General features: G+C 40.1%; 1 protein-coding gene across 1 annotated transcript in view; it reads right to left on the bottom strand.

Annotated features, from left to right (window-relative positions):
• Ppp3r1 (protein phosphatase 3 regulatory subunit B, alpha) overlaps positions 1–19,960 on the bottom strand; it is a 41,615-nt gene that overhangs the window by 18,394 nt on the left and 3,261 nt on the right. Inside the window, exon 2 of the mRNA XM_021176460.2 lies at positions 941–980. Within this exon, the coding sequence (XP_021032119.1) occupies positions 941–980 (40 nt within the window). The remainder of the gene's footprint in view (positions 1–940; positions 981–19,960) is intronic.

The raw sequence follows: 19,960 nt of genomic DNA, 5'->3' as shown, positions 1-19,960 counted from the left end.
AAGGCTACACTATAAGAACAGGTCTCATAAACAGACAGACAAATAAGGGGCTGGCAAAAAAAAAAAAAAAAAACCACAAAACAAAACAACAACAAACAAGACACACCAGTAAAGATGCTTGCCACCACAGCTAATAAACTACCTCAATTGGATCCTACGGACCTGTATGGTACAAAGAAAAAACCAATCCCCACAAATGTCCTACTGATCTCTACTTACACTGACACTGTGGCAAACATGTGAGCCCTGCCCCCCCCCCCACCTGTATGTAGAGATAAGTAAAATGTAGTTAAAATAAAAAGCCATCCCCAAGCTTATAAAGAAACATTTACAGTAGCTGAAGTCTTTGACAACTGACTTTCACTCTAGAAATCTGCTGGTCTTCAGAGTCATCCTGACCCATTCCATCAAGATCCAAAAGTCTCAAATTTCAAACGGCAAAATACAATTTTCACACATTTGTTTCTCCTCTCCCTACCTAGTTCAGGTGGCAGCTGACCCAGTTATGTGACAAGTTCTAGCCCACGAAACTCAGCTTTCATCTTTTTGCAATTCCATTTCCCCAATGATCTGGGGAATTCTGGGTACAGTTATTAACATTACAAAACAAAGAAGCCCAGATCCATGGATCAACAAATAGAACAACAACAAAAAAAAAACAACATGATTACAAATTCACTTTGAAAAGAACCCTCTTAGTTCACAGAGATTTAGGGGTTTAATCTGTAACTACAATGTTGTGTATATATTAATAATAAAATCTACTTTTTAAATATTTCCTACTTCAGTAACTTCAAGAGTGTGTGTTCCATGCCTTCTCCATTTTAAATGTAGGCCACATTTGATAAAAAAAATCAAGTACTCATCATAGAGATGTGTGCCTGCCCCTCCCCCCAGATTCATGCAAAACACATGCTTGCTATCATTATATTCAACTTACAGTGTGAGCACATTTCCAAAGGGTAACTCGCCTCATTTCCCTGGGGAAGGAAGGAAGAATCAATTAGTTATGAGATATACCTAAATATATTTAGAATATTAAGCAACTATTTTATCAGATAAAACAGGCAAATGAGCTATTAATTCTAAACATAAATTTATGTTCAGAATTATAAACTATACTTACTTTTTAACTGGCAAGATAACATATCAAGTATTTGTAACACCATAAACACACTACACACAAAATCCCACATTTCAGAGACTGGCAATGCACTGCTTGTCTGGCTGGATGAGCTGTTTGGTTTATTTCTTTTTTGAGACACTGTTTCAAAGCTCGGGTTGGCTTGCACTCCCAGTATAGGCAAGGTTGACTTTGAATGTCTGAATCACAAGCTTGTGCCAACACATCAGACTAACTTATTTTGTTAAAAAGCTAATCATTTCTAATTCTAATCATTTCTGCTTAAAGTTTAATAACACTGCAATATGCACTGTTAAGAAGAGAATCCTCATTACCAAGTACACTCATTCACTAAAACAGAACTTTTAAAATTCTGTAAGATTTAACAGCAATGTTAATAAACCCCATACAAAACAGCCATTTAAAACTTGCTTCTAGCCGGGTGTGGTAGAGCATGCCTTTAATTCCAGCACTTAGGAGGCAGAGGCAGGCGGATTTCTGGGTACAAGGTCAGCCTGGTCTACAGAGTGAGTTCCAGGACGGCCAGGGCTAAACAGAGAAAGCCTGTCTCGGGGGTGGGGGGTAGGGGACGGGAACCTTGCTTCTAAGTATTTCTTTATATAAGAAGTCATCCTGAGGGAAAGGGCATTCTAGAAAAAATACAGACCTGTGTTTCCTAAAGCTAACATGTTTTAAACTTTCATAAAAAAGGCTGCAGAACTGAAGTATTATACACTATGACCACATTAATTCACAAGATCACTTGATGAAATCCTCAAATAATCATTTGTTTGGTTTTTCAGGGTAAACTATGTATTTGGTATTTTTGACAAGTCTTACATGGAACTGTCTGGCACGGAATTTACTATGTAGAGCAGGCCAGCACTGAACTCATCCTGTGTCTTCCTAACATGTACTAAAGGCGTGCACTCGGAGCCCAGCAAAGAACCGTCTTTATACTGAGCAAACTACAAACCAAACCAAAAAACAAAACAACAAAAAAACCACCACCACCACCACCACCACACCAGATAATATCTGCCAACTAGGAGTAATGCTCCATCAGCCGTGTGACTAGTACAGAACAGTACATCAGGAAGTTGCATCAAGCAGCACTTTTCAGAAATGAGTTGCAATCACTGATATAAAAAGGAACCTGGGGTCTGCCCTGGGAGAACTGAGAAGTACAGGAACATACAGAGACCTACAATCTGCAGCAACCTGGAGTCTATAGGGAGCTCCTTCCAGCTTCAGTTGCATTAGAACATCCCAAAGCCAAGGATAGAACTCGTAAGTGGATTAAACTATCTCTGATGCTCACAGAGCTAGGAAGGCTGTGATGCAACAGGGGTGAGCAGACCTCAACACACAAGGCACTGGGGTGCAGTCCAGCAAAAGAGCACAAAATTCAATGTCTGACAATGAAAAAAGCATCATATTATAATTTGAGTAAAACATTTAAAAAAAAAAAGCCACGCAGAAGACCATAGTTATATCCTACCACCTAATTTATATATGTAAAAAATAAAGTAAATCTATATTCTATTTTCCTATAATATTCTCTATTCATAATACTAGAGTCTCCTGTTCTCTATTCATATAATATATTCTACTCTCCCATAATACATAAGTATGTCCCAACAAAATACATCAGGCACAGTGGTGCACATCTGTGACCCAGGAATCAGATGATAAAGGCAGAACGAGTAATCCTCATTGATTTTGTGAGTTCAAGGCTAGCCTCTATTACATGAGACTTTCTTTTCTGGGGGTGGGGAGGTGTCTCTATAGGATTTGTCCTATTTTATTGTTGGTGATGGTTTTGTCAACCTGGGGGCCCATCTGGATACCCACCCACCCTGGCACATAAAGTCTCTGGGAGGCTATACACATCCTCTCCCACTAAGGGCAGACAAGGCAAGGCATCACAAATTTCACCCATGTGGCAGGATACAAAATTAACTCAAAGAAATCAGTAGCCCTCCTTCATACAAATGATAAACTGGCAGAGAAAGAAATTAGGGAAATCACACCCTTCCCAATAGCAGCAAACAATATAAAATATCTTGGTGTAATTCTAACCAAGCTAGTTTAAGATCAAAGCTGGAAAGATCTCCCATGCTCATGGACAGGTAGGACTAACATAGTGAAAATGGCTATTTACCAAAAGCAATCTAAAGATTCAGTGTAATCCCCACCAAAATTTCAATATAATTTTGTATAGACCTTGAAAGTATAATTTTCAACTTCACATGGAGAACCAAAAAACCCAGGAGAGCCAAAATCATACTGAACAATAAAAGGACTTTGGAGGAATCACTATCTCTTACCTCAAGCTGTATGTACTACAGAGCAGTATTGATTAAAAAAACAAAACAAAAAAAAAAAACTTCATCGTATCAGTAAAGAAACAAATCAATGGAACCAAAGACTCAGAAATAAGCCCAGACACCTATGGATATTTGATTTTTGATAACGAAGCCAAAACCATACAATGAAAAAAAAAGAGAGAAAGCATCTTCAACAAATGGTGATGAACTAACTGTATGTCTACATGTAAAAGAATGAAAATAGATTCATATTTATCACCTTGCACAAAACTCAAATCCAAGTGGATCAAGGACTTCAACATAAGGAAAACTGGATACACTGAATCTCATAGAAGAGAAAATGGGAAATACTCTGGAACGAATTGGTCCAAGAGAAAACTTCCTGAACAGAACACCAATGGCTCAGGCTCTAAGATCAAAAATTGATAAATAAGACCTCATGAAACGGCAAAGGACAGTGTCAATAGGACAAAACAGCAGGCTACAGATTGGGAAAGGATGTTCATTAACCCTACATCTGACAGAGACCTAATATTCAAAGTTTATAAAGAGCTCAAGAAGTTAGACACCAACAGAGCATAACCCAATTAAAAAATGAGGTATAGAGATAACCAGAGAAATCTCAAATGGCTGAGAAGCACTTAAAAAATGTTCAATTTTCTAAGTTTATGATTCTTCTTCCAATGTGACTAGTTTGGTATTAAGGGTTTTTTTCTTTCTTGACACAAGGTCTTAGCTGGTCTGGAACACAAAGTAGTCTGGGTTAGCTTTGAACTCAGATCTCCCCCTGCCTCTGCTGCCAAGTGCTGGGATTCAAGATGTGCAAAACCACTACTCTTGGCATAGACTCATGAATTTTAGGACACTGAGCTATACTCACTTATCAATAACACTTAATCTGATACTTAAACCACTTCACATCTGGGCAGCATTTGTTCCTACTCGTTGGGTGGTCCTTCCTCCTTCCAACATGTACACATCGTTCAGAACACGTTGACCACATTACATTTTCCTATCCTAGGGCTAGGAATCAATGATCTACTCCAAGGAACTACTCCTTTTGGAAAGAGATCTACTTACGTCCTTAATTTTACTCTGACTTATTCATACTTTAGGTCTTTATACTATGATTAATCCCTAGCACCCCTGACTCTTCTCTCATGGTATTACATCTGGGTGTAACTTTTACTATGGAAATTTACACCTGATTAAACTGACGTATGTACTAATATTCTAAGGTATTTTTTCTGCATAAAGACAAGTCCACTATTATCCCTCCTTAACAGTACAACTTGTAAGGAAAAACAAACGTGTTACACATATATGCAGTATAGTAGGTCTGATCAAAGTATAAACTGTCCTCAGTACGGTTCCCATAGCATAACTTTGAGATTGTAAGCTGTCTATGGATAGCCATGGTTTTTGTGTCTCTCTGTCAAGAACTTATAGAACCTAGGCTCAGGTAAAAGTCTTTCAGTAGAGATCCAACTTTGATAATTGAAATTCCTACCTAAAGGAGAGTTCATTAAAACAAACTAACACCACCATGAACCCAGGCTCATCGGGCAGGGAACCTGCCTGTGGTTCAGTGCTCAGAAGGTTGAGCCAAGAGCATCGCTTGAGCCTGTTGCTTAAGCTGGCCTATGAAACACGGCTGAGACTTTTTCAAAACTAAAACGAAGTCAGCACAGGGGCATACACTTTTTAATTTCAACAACCAGGAGGCAGAAGCAGGTGTATCTCTGTGAGTCTAAGACCAGCCTGGTTTACATACCAAGTGTCAGGACAGTCAGAGCTACACAGTGGGACCCTGTCTCAAAACAATCACAATAAAGTAAAATTAAAACTCAAGCATCAATCAAAAAGAATAACATACAAAGTTTAAAGATTTGAAAAAGAGAAATTTGTCAACTGCAAATCAACTAAATGGGAAAAAGAAAAAGGGGGGTGGAGGGAACATGGGGGCTGTGGTTAAGGTCTATAATCCCAGCATATCAGCAATTGGGAGGCTAACCCAGAAGATCAGGAGATCAAGGCCAGCCTCACCTACATAAGACTATTTTAAAACAATCAAAAACAATAACAAGAAAACCCTAATCCAATTGAACATGGTTCAATGGTAGAGTTTTGAATAGTGTATCAAATCTGCTTTATTCTATAATATTCTCTTATTTTATTAATGTCACCTATTAATGGGATTCATATAATAGGATTATAAACAAATTAAGGAAAAAGTTTAAGTAGGAAGAGGTTAGGAAAGAGAGGCAGTAAATCCCATCTCCTTTTCACTGTGGATTTTCTATGACTCACACACTACAAGCAACAGCACAAAGACTTTGATACATAACTGTAAACTATGCTGCTTGCTAGACAAGAAGAAATGACTCACATTATCCATTCCCTTCCTCCCTGTGAACTGTCTTTGGTTGGTTGGTTGGTTGGTTTGGTTGAGACAGTTTTTCTCATGTGTAGCTAGCCCTGGCTCTCCTGGAGCTCAGAGATCAACCTGCCTCTGCCTCCCAAAGTGCTGTCATGTGGGTGCCAGGAATCATATCTAGGTCCTCTGGAAAAGCAGTAGGAGCCCTAACCACTAAGCCGCTCATACTTTCTTATTTACTAGCCATACAAAATAAGGTGGCATCATTCTAGGTTCCTCCGTTAGAGGATATTTTATATTAGTACCCCAAGATCTTCAGTAGCAAACACTTGAATATCCTTATCAGTGAAATATGCTTTTCTAAATATGAAACCACTAAGGATGACTTTCACAAGTGGGTCTTTCCTCCACATGCCAACCATCAATCTGTCTAGGAACATAATTAAACAAACTCAAAAAATAATAAACAAACATTATACTACAGGTAATTGCTGCACAAGGCTTTAAATGTCAGGATTTAAGAACAGGATCCAAATGTGTAAGCTGTTGGTTTAATTTGTGCAGATGCAGCAAAGCTTTTATATAAGAAAGTTCACAGAGACACAACTTGCTGACCCTCCCAACGATGGTGTTCTTCAAAGATAATCTTAAAATGTCCTAAAATCCTTCAGATGTCCCAAATGTATTAATTTAATTACCTTTACATCAAAACTAAATGAAGACATTTTAAAAGTAAAATAATGAGCTTATAGATAGATGTAAAAAATACTCTGTGAAGATAATTATGGATGGAAAGAGGGAACACTAATATTTACTATGGAAAAGTGAGCCGGGCGTGGTGTCGCACGCCTTTAATCCCAGCACTCGGGAGGCAGAGGCAGGCGAATTTCTGAGTTCGAGGCCAGCCTGGTCTACAAAGTGAGTTCCAGGACAGCCAGGGCTACACAGAGAAACCCTGTCTCAAAAAAAAAAAAAAAAAAAAAAGAAATGCTGTTTATGTTGATGGACCAACCTCATACTCATATTCTCACTTATTCTTCAAGCTATCCTTCAGATAGGTAGGGGTAACAAGGTTAAGCAGCCAGCATGCAACAATAGAGACAAAACATGAACTAATTTTGAAGCTAATAAAACCAAATTACTAATACTTCTAAGTAATATAAAGGGAAGGGACACTTTCAAATTAATTTCACAAAACCAATACCATTCGAACATCAAAACCAAATAAATCAGTTGTTCTCAACCTGTGGGTTCCCAACTACTTTGGGGGCCAAACAACCCTTTCATAGAGGTTGCCTACGATCAACAGAAGACAAGGTATTTATTTATACTACAATTCATAACAGCAGCTAAATTACAGTTATGAGGTAGCAACAATAATAATTTTATGGTTGTGAGGGTCACCACAATATGTGATCTGTATTAGAGGATTGCAACATATTAGGAAGGAAGGTTGAGAACCACTGAAATAAAGAGAACAAAAACAGAAAGCCACAGATCCATTTGCCTGAAGAACAGAGATGCAAATATCCCCAACACAACATTTGCAAACTGAATTCAGGAACACACTAAGATGATCATATATCAAGACCAAGTGGACTTCTTTCCTGAAATGCAAGGTTGGTTCAACACATGCAAATTTACATATATATATATATGTATATATATATATATGTATATATATATGTAAATATATATATTACATTGTACAAATAAAGTTAGAACAGATATCGTGAAAGCATCACAATGAATGCAGAAAAGGTGACAGAGTTTAACAAACGCTTGTGATAGAAGTCCTAGAGACACTAAGAGTAGAAGGAACATACCTCAAAATAATAAAGAGTCTATAGAACAAGCCAGTAACCAATACCATGTTAAATGGAGAAGAGTTAAGAGCATTTCCTCCAAAATCTAGAGCAGAGATGTTCCTTCCCTCTCTTCCCTTACTCAATAAAGTACCCAAAATCTTAACTATAACAACATGGAGGAGGAAGATATAAAAGAGAAAGTAACAGAAGAAATCAACATGACCCTACTTGTTTGTAGACAAAGCAATTCTGTTTAACAGACCCTAGAGAGCAAACAAAAAACTCTGAAAAACCACTTTCAGTAAAGTTGCAGAATGCAAAACCAATATAAGAAAGCCAGCAAGCGGCCTTCAGATATACAATGAACTCACTGGGAAACAAGTTTGGAAACAGATATATTTCATAATAGTTCCCCCCAAAAAATAAAGTGCGCAGGCATAAACATAACCAAGGAAGTGAAAGACTTCTACAATACAAACTTCAAAACAGCAGGATGCACTTGTTTGCTCCTGGACGACAGAATCAGTATTGTAAATGACCACAGGAGCAACAGTAATCCAAATGCAAACTGATGCCCATCACAATGCCAAGGTCATTCTTCAGAGAACTAGGGGGGAAATCCAAGAACTCATATGGAACCATGAGTAGCTAAAACAATGCCAAGAGTATTACCTCACCCTGTTAAGAATGCCTAGCATCAAGAAACCTAATAACAAATGTAGGAAAGGATGTGAACCCTTGTTCACTGCTGGTAGGGTGCAAACCAGTACAATGTTACAAAGATCAGTATGATGGCATCTCAAAAAATATCAGCCGGGCAGTGGTGGCGCACGCCTTTAATCCCAGCACTTGGGAGGCAGAGGCAGGCGGATTTCTGAGTTCGAGGCCAGCCTGGCTACAGAATGAGTTCTAGGACAGTCAGGGCTACACAGAGAAACCTTGTCTGGAAAAAACAAAATAAATGTGTGTGTGTTTGTGTGTGTTTGTGTGTGTGTGTGTGTGTGTGTGTGTGTGTATAAATCATATGACCCAGAAAACCATTCCTGGTTTTCCTAAACTATCACAGATACGCTTGTACATTCATGCTTCTTGGTCGTATATTCTTAATAGCAAGGAATGGGGCCAGGCTAGAAGGATCCTAAAGAGATCAATGGATAAGACTGTGATATACATGTATATATTTATATATTAAGAAATAAAACCATTTTCAGGAAAATGAAGGGATCAGAAAAGTGTTAATGCATTCGTAGTCCTCCAGATGCCATTCATGCCACCCTTGGGAAGCACTGATTTACCTCCTGGCTCTAAACACACACTGGCTATAACATATAAGTGAGAACACACACAGTAAGTAACTGGCTTTTAATCAGCATAGAATGTCCAAGATTAGTTCAAAATGGCTACATGAAACCAACACAATATCCAAGCATGGTGGCTCACCCTTGTAATCCCAGAATTTGGGAGCCAAATCAGGAGGATTGCCAGTATAAGGCCAGCCTCAGATATACAGTAAAAGAATCAGTATGTGTGGTGGTTTGAATATGCTTGGCCCAGGGAGTGGCACTATTAGATGTGGCCTTTGGGTAGGTGTGGCCTTGTTAGAGAAAGTCTGGCTTTAAGACCCTATCCTAGCTGCCTAGGAGCCAGTATTCTGCTAGCAGCCTTCAGATGAAAATGTAGAATTCTCAGCTCTGCCCGCACTATGCCTGCCTGGCCACTGCCATGCTCCCATCTTGATGATAATGGACTGAACCTCTGAACCTGTAAGTCAGCCCCAATTAAATGTTGTCCTTGTAAGAGTTGCCTTGGTCATGGTGTCTGTTCAGAGCAATAAAACCCTAACTAAGACAGTATGTGTCTTTTTAATGCTTAGTAATATTTGATTATATGGCTATATCACATTGATCCACTCATCCGTCAAAACAGACATTTGGACTGTTTCCATTTCTTGCCTACACTGAATAATATTATTATGAACATTCATGAATAAATTTTCTTCATATGACTGAGAGAGGAAGAGGGAAGGCCTGACCAATGAATAAATAAAGTAGCATATAACAAAACTGTTAAAACAATTAAAAAAAAAATACTGATTCTTTTTTGGTTTTCTGAGAGTCTTGACCAAGCTGTCCAGCTTCACAAACCTGTCCAGCCTCTGAAATGCTTAGATCATTACAGACATGGACCACCACGCCCAGCTATCACTCTGGTTCACGGAACATAATTCAGCACAAGAACACTTTGCTAAAGCCACTTGCAGAGAACAAAAGAATGACACATGTTAGCTGGAATGCACAGAGCACATAGGGACTGTCTCCCAATCACAGCATTTACACTTCCACCACCAGACTTCCACATGCTTGTCATGCTGGTCTTTTTGGTCCAGCATTTTAGTGATGAGGGCGACCACAGGGGGATGGACAGCACCATTGCAGAGATGATGAAACACAGGAAGACACTGTAAGGCAGCCACAGTTTTCACCTTAAACTCAGCAGTAATCTGTGAGTACCATTCAGATTATCAAGCACAGTGTCAAAGAGGTACCTGACAGTGCTTTCAGGCCCAGCCTTTGGTGATATAAAATAAACTAGGGCCAGGTTACAAGAACTTGACCTTCAGAACAAGAACTGGGGTCTTTTTCCATGTGTAAAAGCAGCAGGGAAAAAACCAAGAGACCCAAGGGAAAAGCCTACCATAAGAACTGCAGCGTGGGTTTTACTAAGACAAAACAAAGTGGAGGAGACAATTTCCCACACTTTAGTGTTGGAGGTGATAGTGTTTCCCTCCTGGCAGAAGAGCTTGGGAGACATGGTCTATGCCTTCAAAAGAGGCAAACAAACCACACTGTAACGCTGTGGCTCTTAACATTCCTTACTGTTTAAACCACCTTGATACTTCTAACCAAAAATACTGAATTGATACATTTTCTACTTTACTAATCAGTGTGCAGTGGAAACACAGGGCTGCACAGAGATAAAAGCAGATTATGCAGGCTGAAGAGATGACTCTGTGGGTTAAAAAGCTTTTGCCCAGTAGGGATGTTCAATGGCAAGATCCCAGGCCTCAACATCTAAGGTGCAGAGCAATCCAGGCAAAGACTCAGTGTTAACCTCTGGCCTGCACAAGTGCACATATACCCACGCTTCTGCTCCTCTGGCACACATACTGTGTGTAAAATGCTAATGTTGACTGTTAACATCGCAGGGCCTGGGATCACCTAGGAGACAACCAGTTGATTGAAGAATTCCCTTGATTAGACTAAATGAGGAAGAGCTCCTAAAGGTGTGGGCCATCACTTCCTACACTTAGGGACCAGGTTGTAAAAAGGAAACGCTGACTATGCTCAAGCAGCATCATTCTCTCCTGAGTAGACTTCCTGAGCCTTGACTTCTAAAAAGATGGACTCTACCTGTGAGCCAAGAACAGCCCAGTCTCCATTAAGATGCTTCTGTTGAGGAATTTTATCAGGAACAGGAAAAATAACTAAGATGCATATAAATGTCAATAAAAAATCAAAGAGACAGACAGACAGACAGAGATGAGATTATGGAAACTAAACCTGACAGTGTTATATACTGCTTTTGAGTAGTTGGGTCCTCTTAAAAAAATGTAATAAGTTTTGCAGTTCATTAAATACATTAGATTCACAAACACACACACCCCTCTCTAAATCACCAAGTGGGTATTTTACAGCTATAAAGGGAGGGAGAAAAACAAAGCAAAACAAGCCCAAGGCTGCTAGCATAGGTACATTACAGAGTATCACTTGAAACTGAGTGAGGCTATGGAGCAGAGTGAAGTGTTTTTTCAGCACTTTAAGGATTACTTGACTTTATACACTGCATGAGTAATGTAACTAGAATCAATGTAGCAAAATTCAGAAATTGCTACATATGAAGTGCAAACTGGGCAAGCAGAGACATCAGCCTAGGAGAGATATAGCTACTGTAGTACTGTTTTCTTCTTTATTAATACTTTCCTCCTAGTATGCTTTGACTCCTAAATGCTATGGACTTCTCTAACACTGCCCTCTCTCTCTTTTTTTTTCCCCCATCTTTGTATCTGGCAATGCTCTATGTAGTAAGTGAATATTACATGTTTGCTCAATGAAATCAAAGACAGAATTGTACTTAATTCATCTTGTGTAGATAATGCAAAAACAGCTTAAATGAAAAATAATCACTATTCATAGTTTCCTAAAAACTGAGAAGAGTTTACTACTTATAAACAAAAATAACACTCATATATAATTCCTTATTCAAATACATAACAATCATTAAGCAAAACATTTCTCTAACTTTCAGAATCAATAGCACTTTCCTCTGGGGCAAATTTCCTAGTGTGCCTAACAAACAGTCTGAAGGCTATGGAGACATTTCTATATAGGAGGTGCATAAGCCAGCCTAACCAGAGACAACATGTGTAATTTGCTTCCTGGCATCTCTGCATTCCATGAGAAGAATGGAATGTATTCCATTGGACTAGATGTATAAAAATGCCCTTTGCCCTAGAAGAACCAGGAACTTAGGAAAGGCAGCTAAACATACTGTAACACAGGACAGGCTAGGGAAAGTAACTTACAAATAGCTGGTCATTAATTATCCTGGGGAATTGAGTAGCTTTCATAAAATGTCACTGGCACAGATTCTGTCAAAGAGGAAGGCAAACCACGCTGAGAAAACAGTACAGACAAAGCGCCAAAAAGGGAAAAGGATGAGGCGTTTGAGAAACGGACTTGGTTAAAAAGACCAGAATGTCAAGAAGTTAAGGGTCAGAGCACACACACTATACAAGGAGTGTGAAGTTTAGATCTGGAAGGAAAACAGGAACTTTTAACTGACCATAGAGAGACACTAGCCTTTCTTTCCAGCACAATTGTGGCAACACGGTAAAAAAGTGAAGAAAGAAATTAAGCATTGGGTTCAGAACAGTACAAGGTCAACTGTGACAGAGATGATGGATAGGAAATTTAATAGCAGACCCAAATTATAGGACAGTTTTGTTATTATGACATACACTCCTCAACCCCACCCCACCAAAACCCTAAAGCCTCCATGTTCTTAAAACTATACCTTAGAGATAGCACAGCCTAGCTAAGGATGCCGCTCAGTCAGAGTGCCTGCCTAGTGTGTGTAGCAGCAGGACCTGCTTCAGTTTCCAGCACTGGAGAGGTAGGGAGACTCTTCTTCAGGAAAGTAGACACTCAAAGCTTTCATTCTATAGCTGAAGTACTAATAAGAACACAAATCCTAACAGGTACACTTGTGCTGGATAATAAATCCGACAGATAGCTCTGCAAAGGCACACATCAATAACTGAAGGGGTGTGAGGGCTAGCTGAAGCTAAGTATGCAAACATGGAGGAGATCTGCAATGGCTAAGGGAATTGTGAGATAAATCCCTCTGACATGAAAGCTGAGTCACAAGGAAGAAAGTAGACTAAACAAACAGTACACTGTGTTCTTCTGTACTGGACACAGTAGCACGTTCTTTTGTAGTTTGCTCTTTTCAGGTATACTGGCATACCCTGGATTCAGCTGCCATTACTTGATGGGGGAAAAAATTACTGCACTGACAATATCATTCATTTCCTTGTATTAAGCCAATCTGTGTTCCAGAAATAAGTACGGTCTGAACTGCACACCATGCCTGACTGCCTAATAGCTTAAGAAGTAATGGCATGGAGAAAAAGCCTTGACCAGACGATTTACTGTAAGAGTGAGCATCTCTAACCACCACCACCACCAAAAATGATTCTCGAGTACTTATGTTAAAGATTTGTCTCTTTGTAGTATTTGGGATTTAAAAATGGGGAAGTGATACCAAAGAATTTTGGACCAAAGGACAGATGAAAATCTAGAAACAAATACTGACGGTGGTCAGGGTGAAAGAAGAACAGCTAGAAAAACTACTCACAGAACCCAGGAGGACGGAACTCTTACAAACTGAATGTGGTACACTCACACAACGGACTACTACGCAGCTATTAAAAACAATGAATTTATGAAATTCTTAGGCAAATGGATGGATCTGGAGGATATCATCCTGAGTGAGGTAACCCAATCACAAAAGAACACACAAATATGCACTCACAGATAAGTGGATTTTAGCCCAGAAGCTCGAATACCCAAGATACAATTCACAGACAAAATGAAACTCAAGAAGGACGACCAAAGTGTGGATACCTCGTTCCTTCTTAGAAGGGGGAACAAAACACCCATGGGAGGAGTTACAGAGACAAAGTGTGGAGCAGAGACTGAAGGAATGACCATCCAGAGACTGCCCTACCTGGGGATCGATCCCATATACAACCACCAAACCCAGACACTATAGTCGATGCCAACAAGAGCTTGCTGACAGGAGCCTGATATAGCTGTCCCCTGAGAGGCTCTGCCAGTGCCTGACAAATACAGAAGTGGATGCTCACAGCCAACCATTGGACTGAGCACAGGGACCCCAATGAAGGAGCTAGAGAAAGGACCCAAGGAGCTGAAGGGGTTTGCAGCCCCTTACCAGTACCCCCAGAGTTCCCAGGGACTAAACCACCAACCAAATAAAACATGGTGGGACTCATGGCTCCAGCTGCATGTGTAGCAGAGCATGGCCTAGTCAGTCACCAATGGGAGGAGAAGCCCTTTGGTCCTGTGAATGTTCTATGTTCCAGTATAGGGGAATGCCAGGGTCAGGATAGTGGGTTTTCAGAGAGGAAACCAAGAAAGGGGATAACATTTGAAATGTAAATAAAGAAAATATCTTAAAAAAAAAAAAAGAAAAAAAGAAAAAAAAACTTCCAGGAAGGTTCAACAGTACAATGAATGAAGAGCCAAATATATTAAATGACTGCCTACTAGATTTCCAGACAATGTACACTGACTCTACCGGAAATAGAGTTCTTCCTATTTTAGATAAAGTCTAGCCAGCTTATGCTATTTACTCAGGATCACAATGAAAACAACAACAACAACAACAACCAGCCAGAGCCAGAATCTAAATTCACACCTTTCCCAACTCCCACCCCATGCTAGTAATTATAGAGTATTGCCACCGGAAATACATAACCAATTTAGACCAGCACTACCTAAGAGAAACTTCTGCAGTATAGAACACAGTACTATACTATCAAGAAGTACTTGATCTTCCTTCCTAAACCTGGCTGAAACTGTCACTGCAGTATTACAAAGGACCTTAAAAAGACATTAGATAAGAAGCCCGCCTTCGGGAATGGATTAACCTCGTTACTGTAGGTCGAGGCTCAGAGAGCTGTAAGAAAACTAACACTCTCGGTGATTAAGAGGTCCTAACCAGAATGCTGGTAGAAATATGCAAAGTTAGGCTGGAGAGAAGGCTCACCAAGCTTGAAGACACACCCAAGTTCAGTTCCCAGCAACCACATCAGTGCTGAGGCTCTCTTCTGGCCTTACAATAAAAAAAATATAAGCTTTAAAAAGAAACACACCCAGTTAAAGCCATTCTGGTGAGGTCTGAAAGACAAATGAAAAGGTACTAGAAACCAGAGCAAAAGGCCATCCGTGCTACAAAGAACACATAAATGTTCTAGGATTCATGGAGCTTGGACAGAACTGAAATGAAATCGAAGCCCCAGAGCTTGAAATGGGATGTTTATTCTGTAGGTCCCACCACTGCATTTTGGAAGAGAGTAACTCAATGTCAAGAACCTGCCTTGGGATGACTGGCATGCTCAACTTCACTTCTACCTGCTTCTAAGGAGACTCAGATTTGGACTTTGATGCTAACCAGGTAGACCTAAGACCAAAAGGGTGAGTCTGGAGAAAGGGGAGCAGAATGTTAGGGTGCAGATGGCCTCTTGAGAAGTTTCTTGTGTTGAAACTTAACCAGCAAATTAGTTATGTTAATAACATTTGAAAGTATAGCCTGTGAGAAGTCATGAGCACAGGACCCCTGTACTGGGGCTGGTGGCTTTAGAGGTCTAAGCCTCCATACTCTACTCCCTGGAGATGCGCGCACAGCAAGAACTGTGGCAGGCTTTTCTTCATACAACTAGGCCACACACTGTGCTGCTGATCTCCTGGAACACCACTGCCACGTTTTCAGGAACTGAAATCAGAGTCTAAATTTAATTAGAATTCAACCACATTATAGCTGCCACCTCTGAATTAGACTTCACAGAGAGGCAGTAGACTGAAGAAAATAAGAAAATGAGGTAAGTGAAATAAGAAGCAGAAAAGTGTTAAAGGCAGAGCAGTGGCCGGCTACTGTACCCCAGTGTCTGAAAACTTCACTCTGAACTGGAGATAAATTTCTGTTGTTATAAAAGAAAAATTATAAGCACATATAAAATTTACATATCCCCTATTAGCACTGTAATTTTTCACTAATCCCCCACCCTTTTTTTGAGAGAAAGTCTCTAAATAGCCCTCTCTGGCTGAGTACTATGTAGATCAAACTGGCCTTGAAGTCAGAGATGTGCCTGCCTCTCCCTCATGAGTACTGTGATTAAAGGTGTTTAATCACATGCTCAGTTTTTAATTTTTAAAAGTGGTTGTGTTGCAAAAAAAACCCCACCAAAATAAACAAATAAAAAAAAAACCCATAAAACAAACACCATATGAAGCTCCATCCCACCCTAAGCATCTGTAAGCAGTTCCGAGTAACTAGGGCAAAGAAAGTCATCTCCCTCAAGCCCGTGCCTGAATAACACAGACATACCACCTACCCAGGCACCAAAGCAGGAGCCACTCCCTCATCTTCATACATATATACACATCTAGCTCTCCTCCTCCATCTGCACTGTAAGGGCAGGGCCTAACCTGTGCTGGCTAGTTTTATGACAATCTGGACACAAGCCGGAGTCATCTGAGGAGGGAAGCTAAAATGAGAAAAATGTCTCAAGATGGGGCTGTAGGCAAGCAAGACTGTAGGCCATTTAGATGTGGGAGGGCACAGCCCATTTTGAGCACTGCCGCTTCTGGGCAGGGGGTCCTGGGTGCTATAGCAAGCCATTGAGGAGCAAGCTGGTAAGCATTAGGACACCATGGCCTCTGTTATCGCTGTTGCCCCCAGGTTTCTGCCCAGACTGAGTTCCTGTCCTGACTTCCCTGAACAAGTGAAGTAGAAGTATAATCAAAATAAAACCTTTTCCCAAGTTAGTGTCATGATGTTCCGTCACTGTGCTGACCCTAACCAAGGCACTTCTCAAATGAATTACTGCAATTACTTTTATGTCACTGTATATGTATTACTCTGATTGCATGAAAAATCTTGTAATACTTGCTCATGTGTTTCTCTCATCTTAGCCCATTCTCTTCATCCTCTTGCTGATTCCCTCCCCTCCCAAACTGTCTCCTCTACTTTCACGGCATACACACATACATACATACATACATACACACACACACACACACACACACACACGCACTCATTTAAACCAGTGTTTCTCAACCTGCAGGTCGTGACCCCTTGGGGGGTCACATGATCCTTCTCCCGGAGTCAAATATTAGATATCCTGCATATCAGATAGTTATACTATGATTCCTAACAGTACCAAAATTATAGTCATAAAGTAGCGTTTTATGGCTGGGTTATCACAAATTAAAGGGTTGCAGGAGGAAGGCTGAGAACCAGTGATTTAAATCTTTGTTCCACCTATGAAAGGTACTTCTTGTCTACACTAGCTGTTAGTATAACATGACAAGCTCCAATTCTATCCACCAACCTAGAAATAACGATTCTATTCTCCTTTACTGGTGAATAACACTTCATTGTGTATATATGAAATATACACACCACACTTTCGTTACTCATCCAACTGCTGATGAAAATGCTGCAACAAACATACGTAAGAATCTTTGCAGCACGCTGTCTTAGATTCTGTTATGTGTACACTCTTGAGTATACATCATATAGTTCTGGTTTTTTAATGTAATGTGTGTGTGTGTGTGTGTGTACATGCATGCTACCACGCACACATACAGGTCAGAGGACAACGGAACTCAGGCTTCAGGTTTGCACTTGAGGCAGCACACACCTCTCCTCACTGGGCATTGCTACTTTTAACTCTTCTGAGGACCTCCAGATTGACTTGAAAAGTGGCTGCTTCACTTTTAATATAATTACTTCTGAGCTAATTCCCATGTCTACATTTTTACCTCTTATTAAAACAACCAAACTACAAAGTAGTCTCTCTTAAAAATAAACGTCATTCTACTGCTTAAAAAGGACGCCAGTGCTTAAAACAATGGAGTTAACTGACTGATAAACCCCACTGCACGTAAGTTGAAAGTATAATAAATATTAATACATTTAACAATCTAATCTAGTGAACGCTGTGAGCCAACCTCGCCTGCCTACAGCCAAGCAAAAACCATTTACCACAAGTCTATTTTATAATAAAGTAAATATCTAGTTTAACTTGTGGAACACTACTGGTGTGAAACAAACAATCGTTAACAGAAGTAGTTAAGATTTAACATATGGTTAATAAAAGTATGGCATGCACTGAACATACTCCTATAAAATTAAAAAATCCCGAGAAAACCATGTTAGGTCTGCACTTCCGGTCCCTGAACAGTTTTCTAGGTTCATGCCTCTATGACTATGACTGCCCACTCATCCTCTGAAGACAGCTCCTAGGCTTCCAGGAGGCTGTGACTCCTCCCACCCCAATCTGAATTAAACTTGCCCTCACCCCCACCTGCTCTTACAAGCACCCCACATTTAGTTTGCTAAAGCAGGCACAGCAGGCCGTAATCACAGCCTTGTTTACTCACCTTGACTCTGCTTAGAGATCATAATCATGTCTTCAATGTTCACATTGTTAATGCTAAGTAGATTATCAGACCCAACTACAATTTAGATAAGTAACAGCCTAACCAGTGTCTCTCGAGTTTTAGCATGACAATCACCTGAAGAGCCATAAACACAGAATGGCTTGGCTCACTGCAGGCTGTGTAGTGCAGGACACACCAAACTGCCAAACTAGTGACCCTGCTGATTTCAGACCCACATCTGGGAATCACTACTCTAAATACGAGCACTCACTCGTCCTACCTTCAGGCTATGAAACTTTGCTGGGATGCCCTCACCTCTCTCCTGCAGCCCTGATAATCTTTTTAGACCTAGCTCAACTCTATTTGCGAAGCGTTCTCTACTTTCCAAGTCATGGTGCTCTTTGCTCCAGTTCTGTCAAACTTTGGTCTATACCATTCACGACATCCTCTTTCATAACCAACTGACTGTCCAAGACAAGAAAACCGATTTTAATATTCTCTGCAGCACAGAGAACAGTTACCAGTGACCAACAGACTAAGTCTACAAGTATTCGTTGTTGGTACGAATGAATCCCTGTTGCTTTACCCAGACTAAAGTCCACAGTCAGCCTTGCTTAGCTCTCCTGAATAAGTCCCAACCCGACTTAGTCCTCATACTGCCCATGTCTCTCACGGTGAACGGATTCTTAGCTGGCTTCTGTAATCTCATACCTGATCCATTTTAAGTTTCTCATCCACAATTGGAAAAAAAAAATGAGAGAAGAAACTGCTTCCTCCAAATATGTATAAATCTTAGCTCTGTTGGCAATAAAATTAATTTGATGCACAGTTCATGAAAATGGAAACTTTAATTAAAAAAAAAGCTAAAAATGACTAAAATCACTTTGAAATTTAAAATGGTCTTAAGACTTACGGAAATGTTCATATACATATACACAAGAAAATCCACAGTACCGATTTTTGTTTGTGTTTATGGTGGAGTGAAGGTCTCATGGCAGCCCAAAGACAAATTTCAGATATCCATTCTCTCACACCAAGTGAACGTGAGATCAAACTCAGGTCATCAAGCTCCGGGAGAAAGGCACCTTTACCTACCAGGATGTCTCAACAGCCCAAATCCATACTATCTAATGCAGCTAAGATACAAACAACCTGTCTGAGGAAAAATTCCTAGGTGTTCTGCACTCACAGATCTTATAATATGCCTAATCTTCATAATTCTTAATGCTCAACGGTTTTAAAATAGAGTGAAGGCAGGATAAACTGACTCATGAAGCAAATGGAGTTAACTATAGCCCAACTGGAACATGCTAGGTAGACCAGGCTGGTCTTGAACTACTTAAGATCCACCTGCCTCTGTCTCCCAAGTACTGGGGTTAGAGATGCCCGCCACTATACCAGACTCAAATTAACTGTTTTTAAAGCAGCAAATAAAACACTTGTCAGAATCAGCCTTTACAGGGCAGTCTCAGCTGATAAACTGCTTGGCACACAAACATCGGGGCCCAAGTTCTGATCTCCCCCCAATTCATGTAAAAAGCCAGGTGGAGCAGAAAACACCTGTACTGTCAGTG

The sequence above is a fragment of the Mus caroli genome, chromosome 11 (genome assembly GCF_900094665.2).
Source record: "Mus caroli chromosome 11, CAROLI_EIJ_v1.1, whole genome shotgun sequence".
Lineage (NCBI taxonomy): Eukaryota > Metazoa > Chordata > Mammalia > Rodentia > Muridae > Mus > Mus caroli.
Note: the sequence above shows the minus strand (reverse complement) of the source record. Positions and strands in the feature narration are given on the sequence as shown.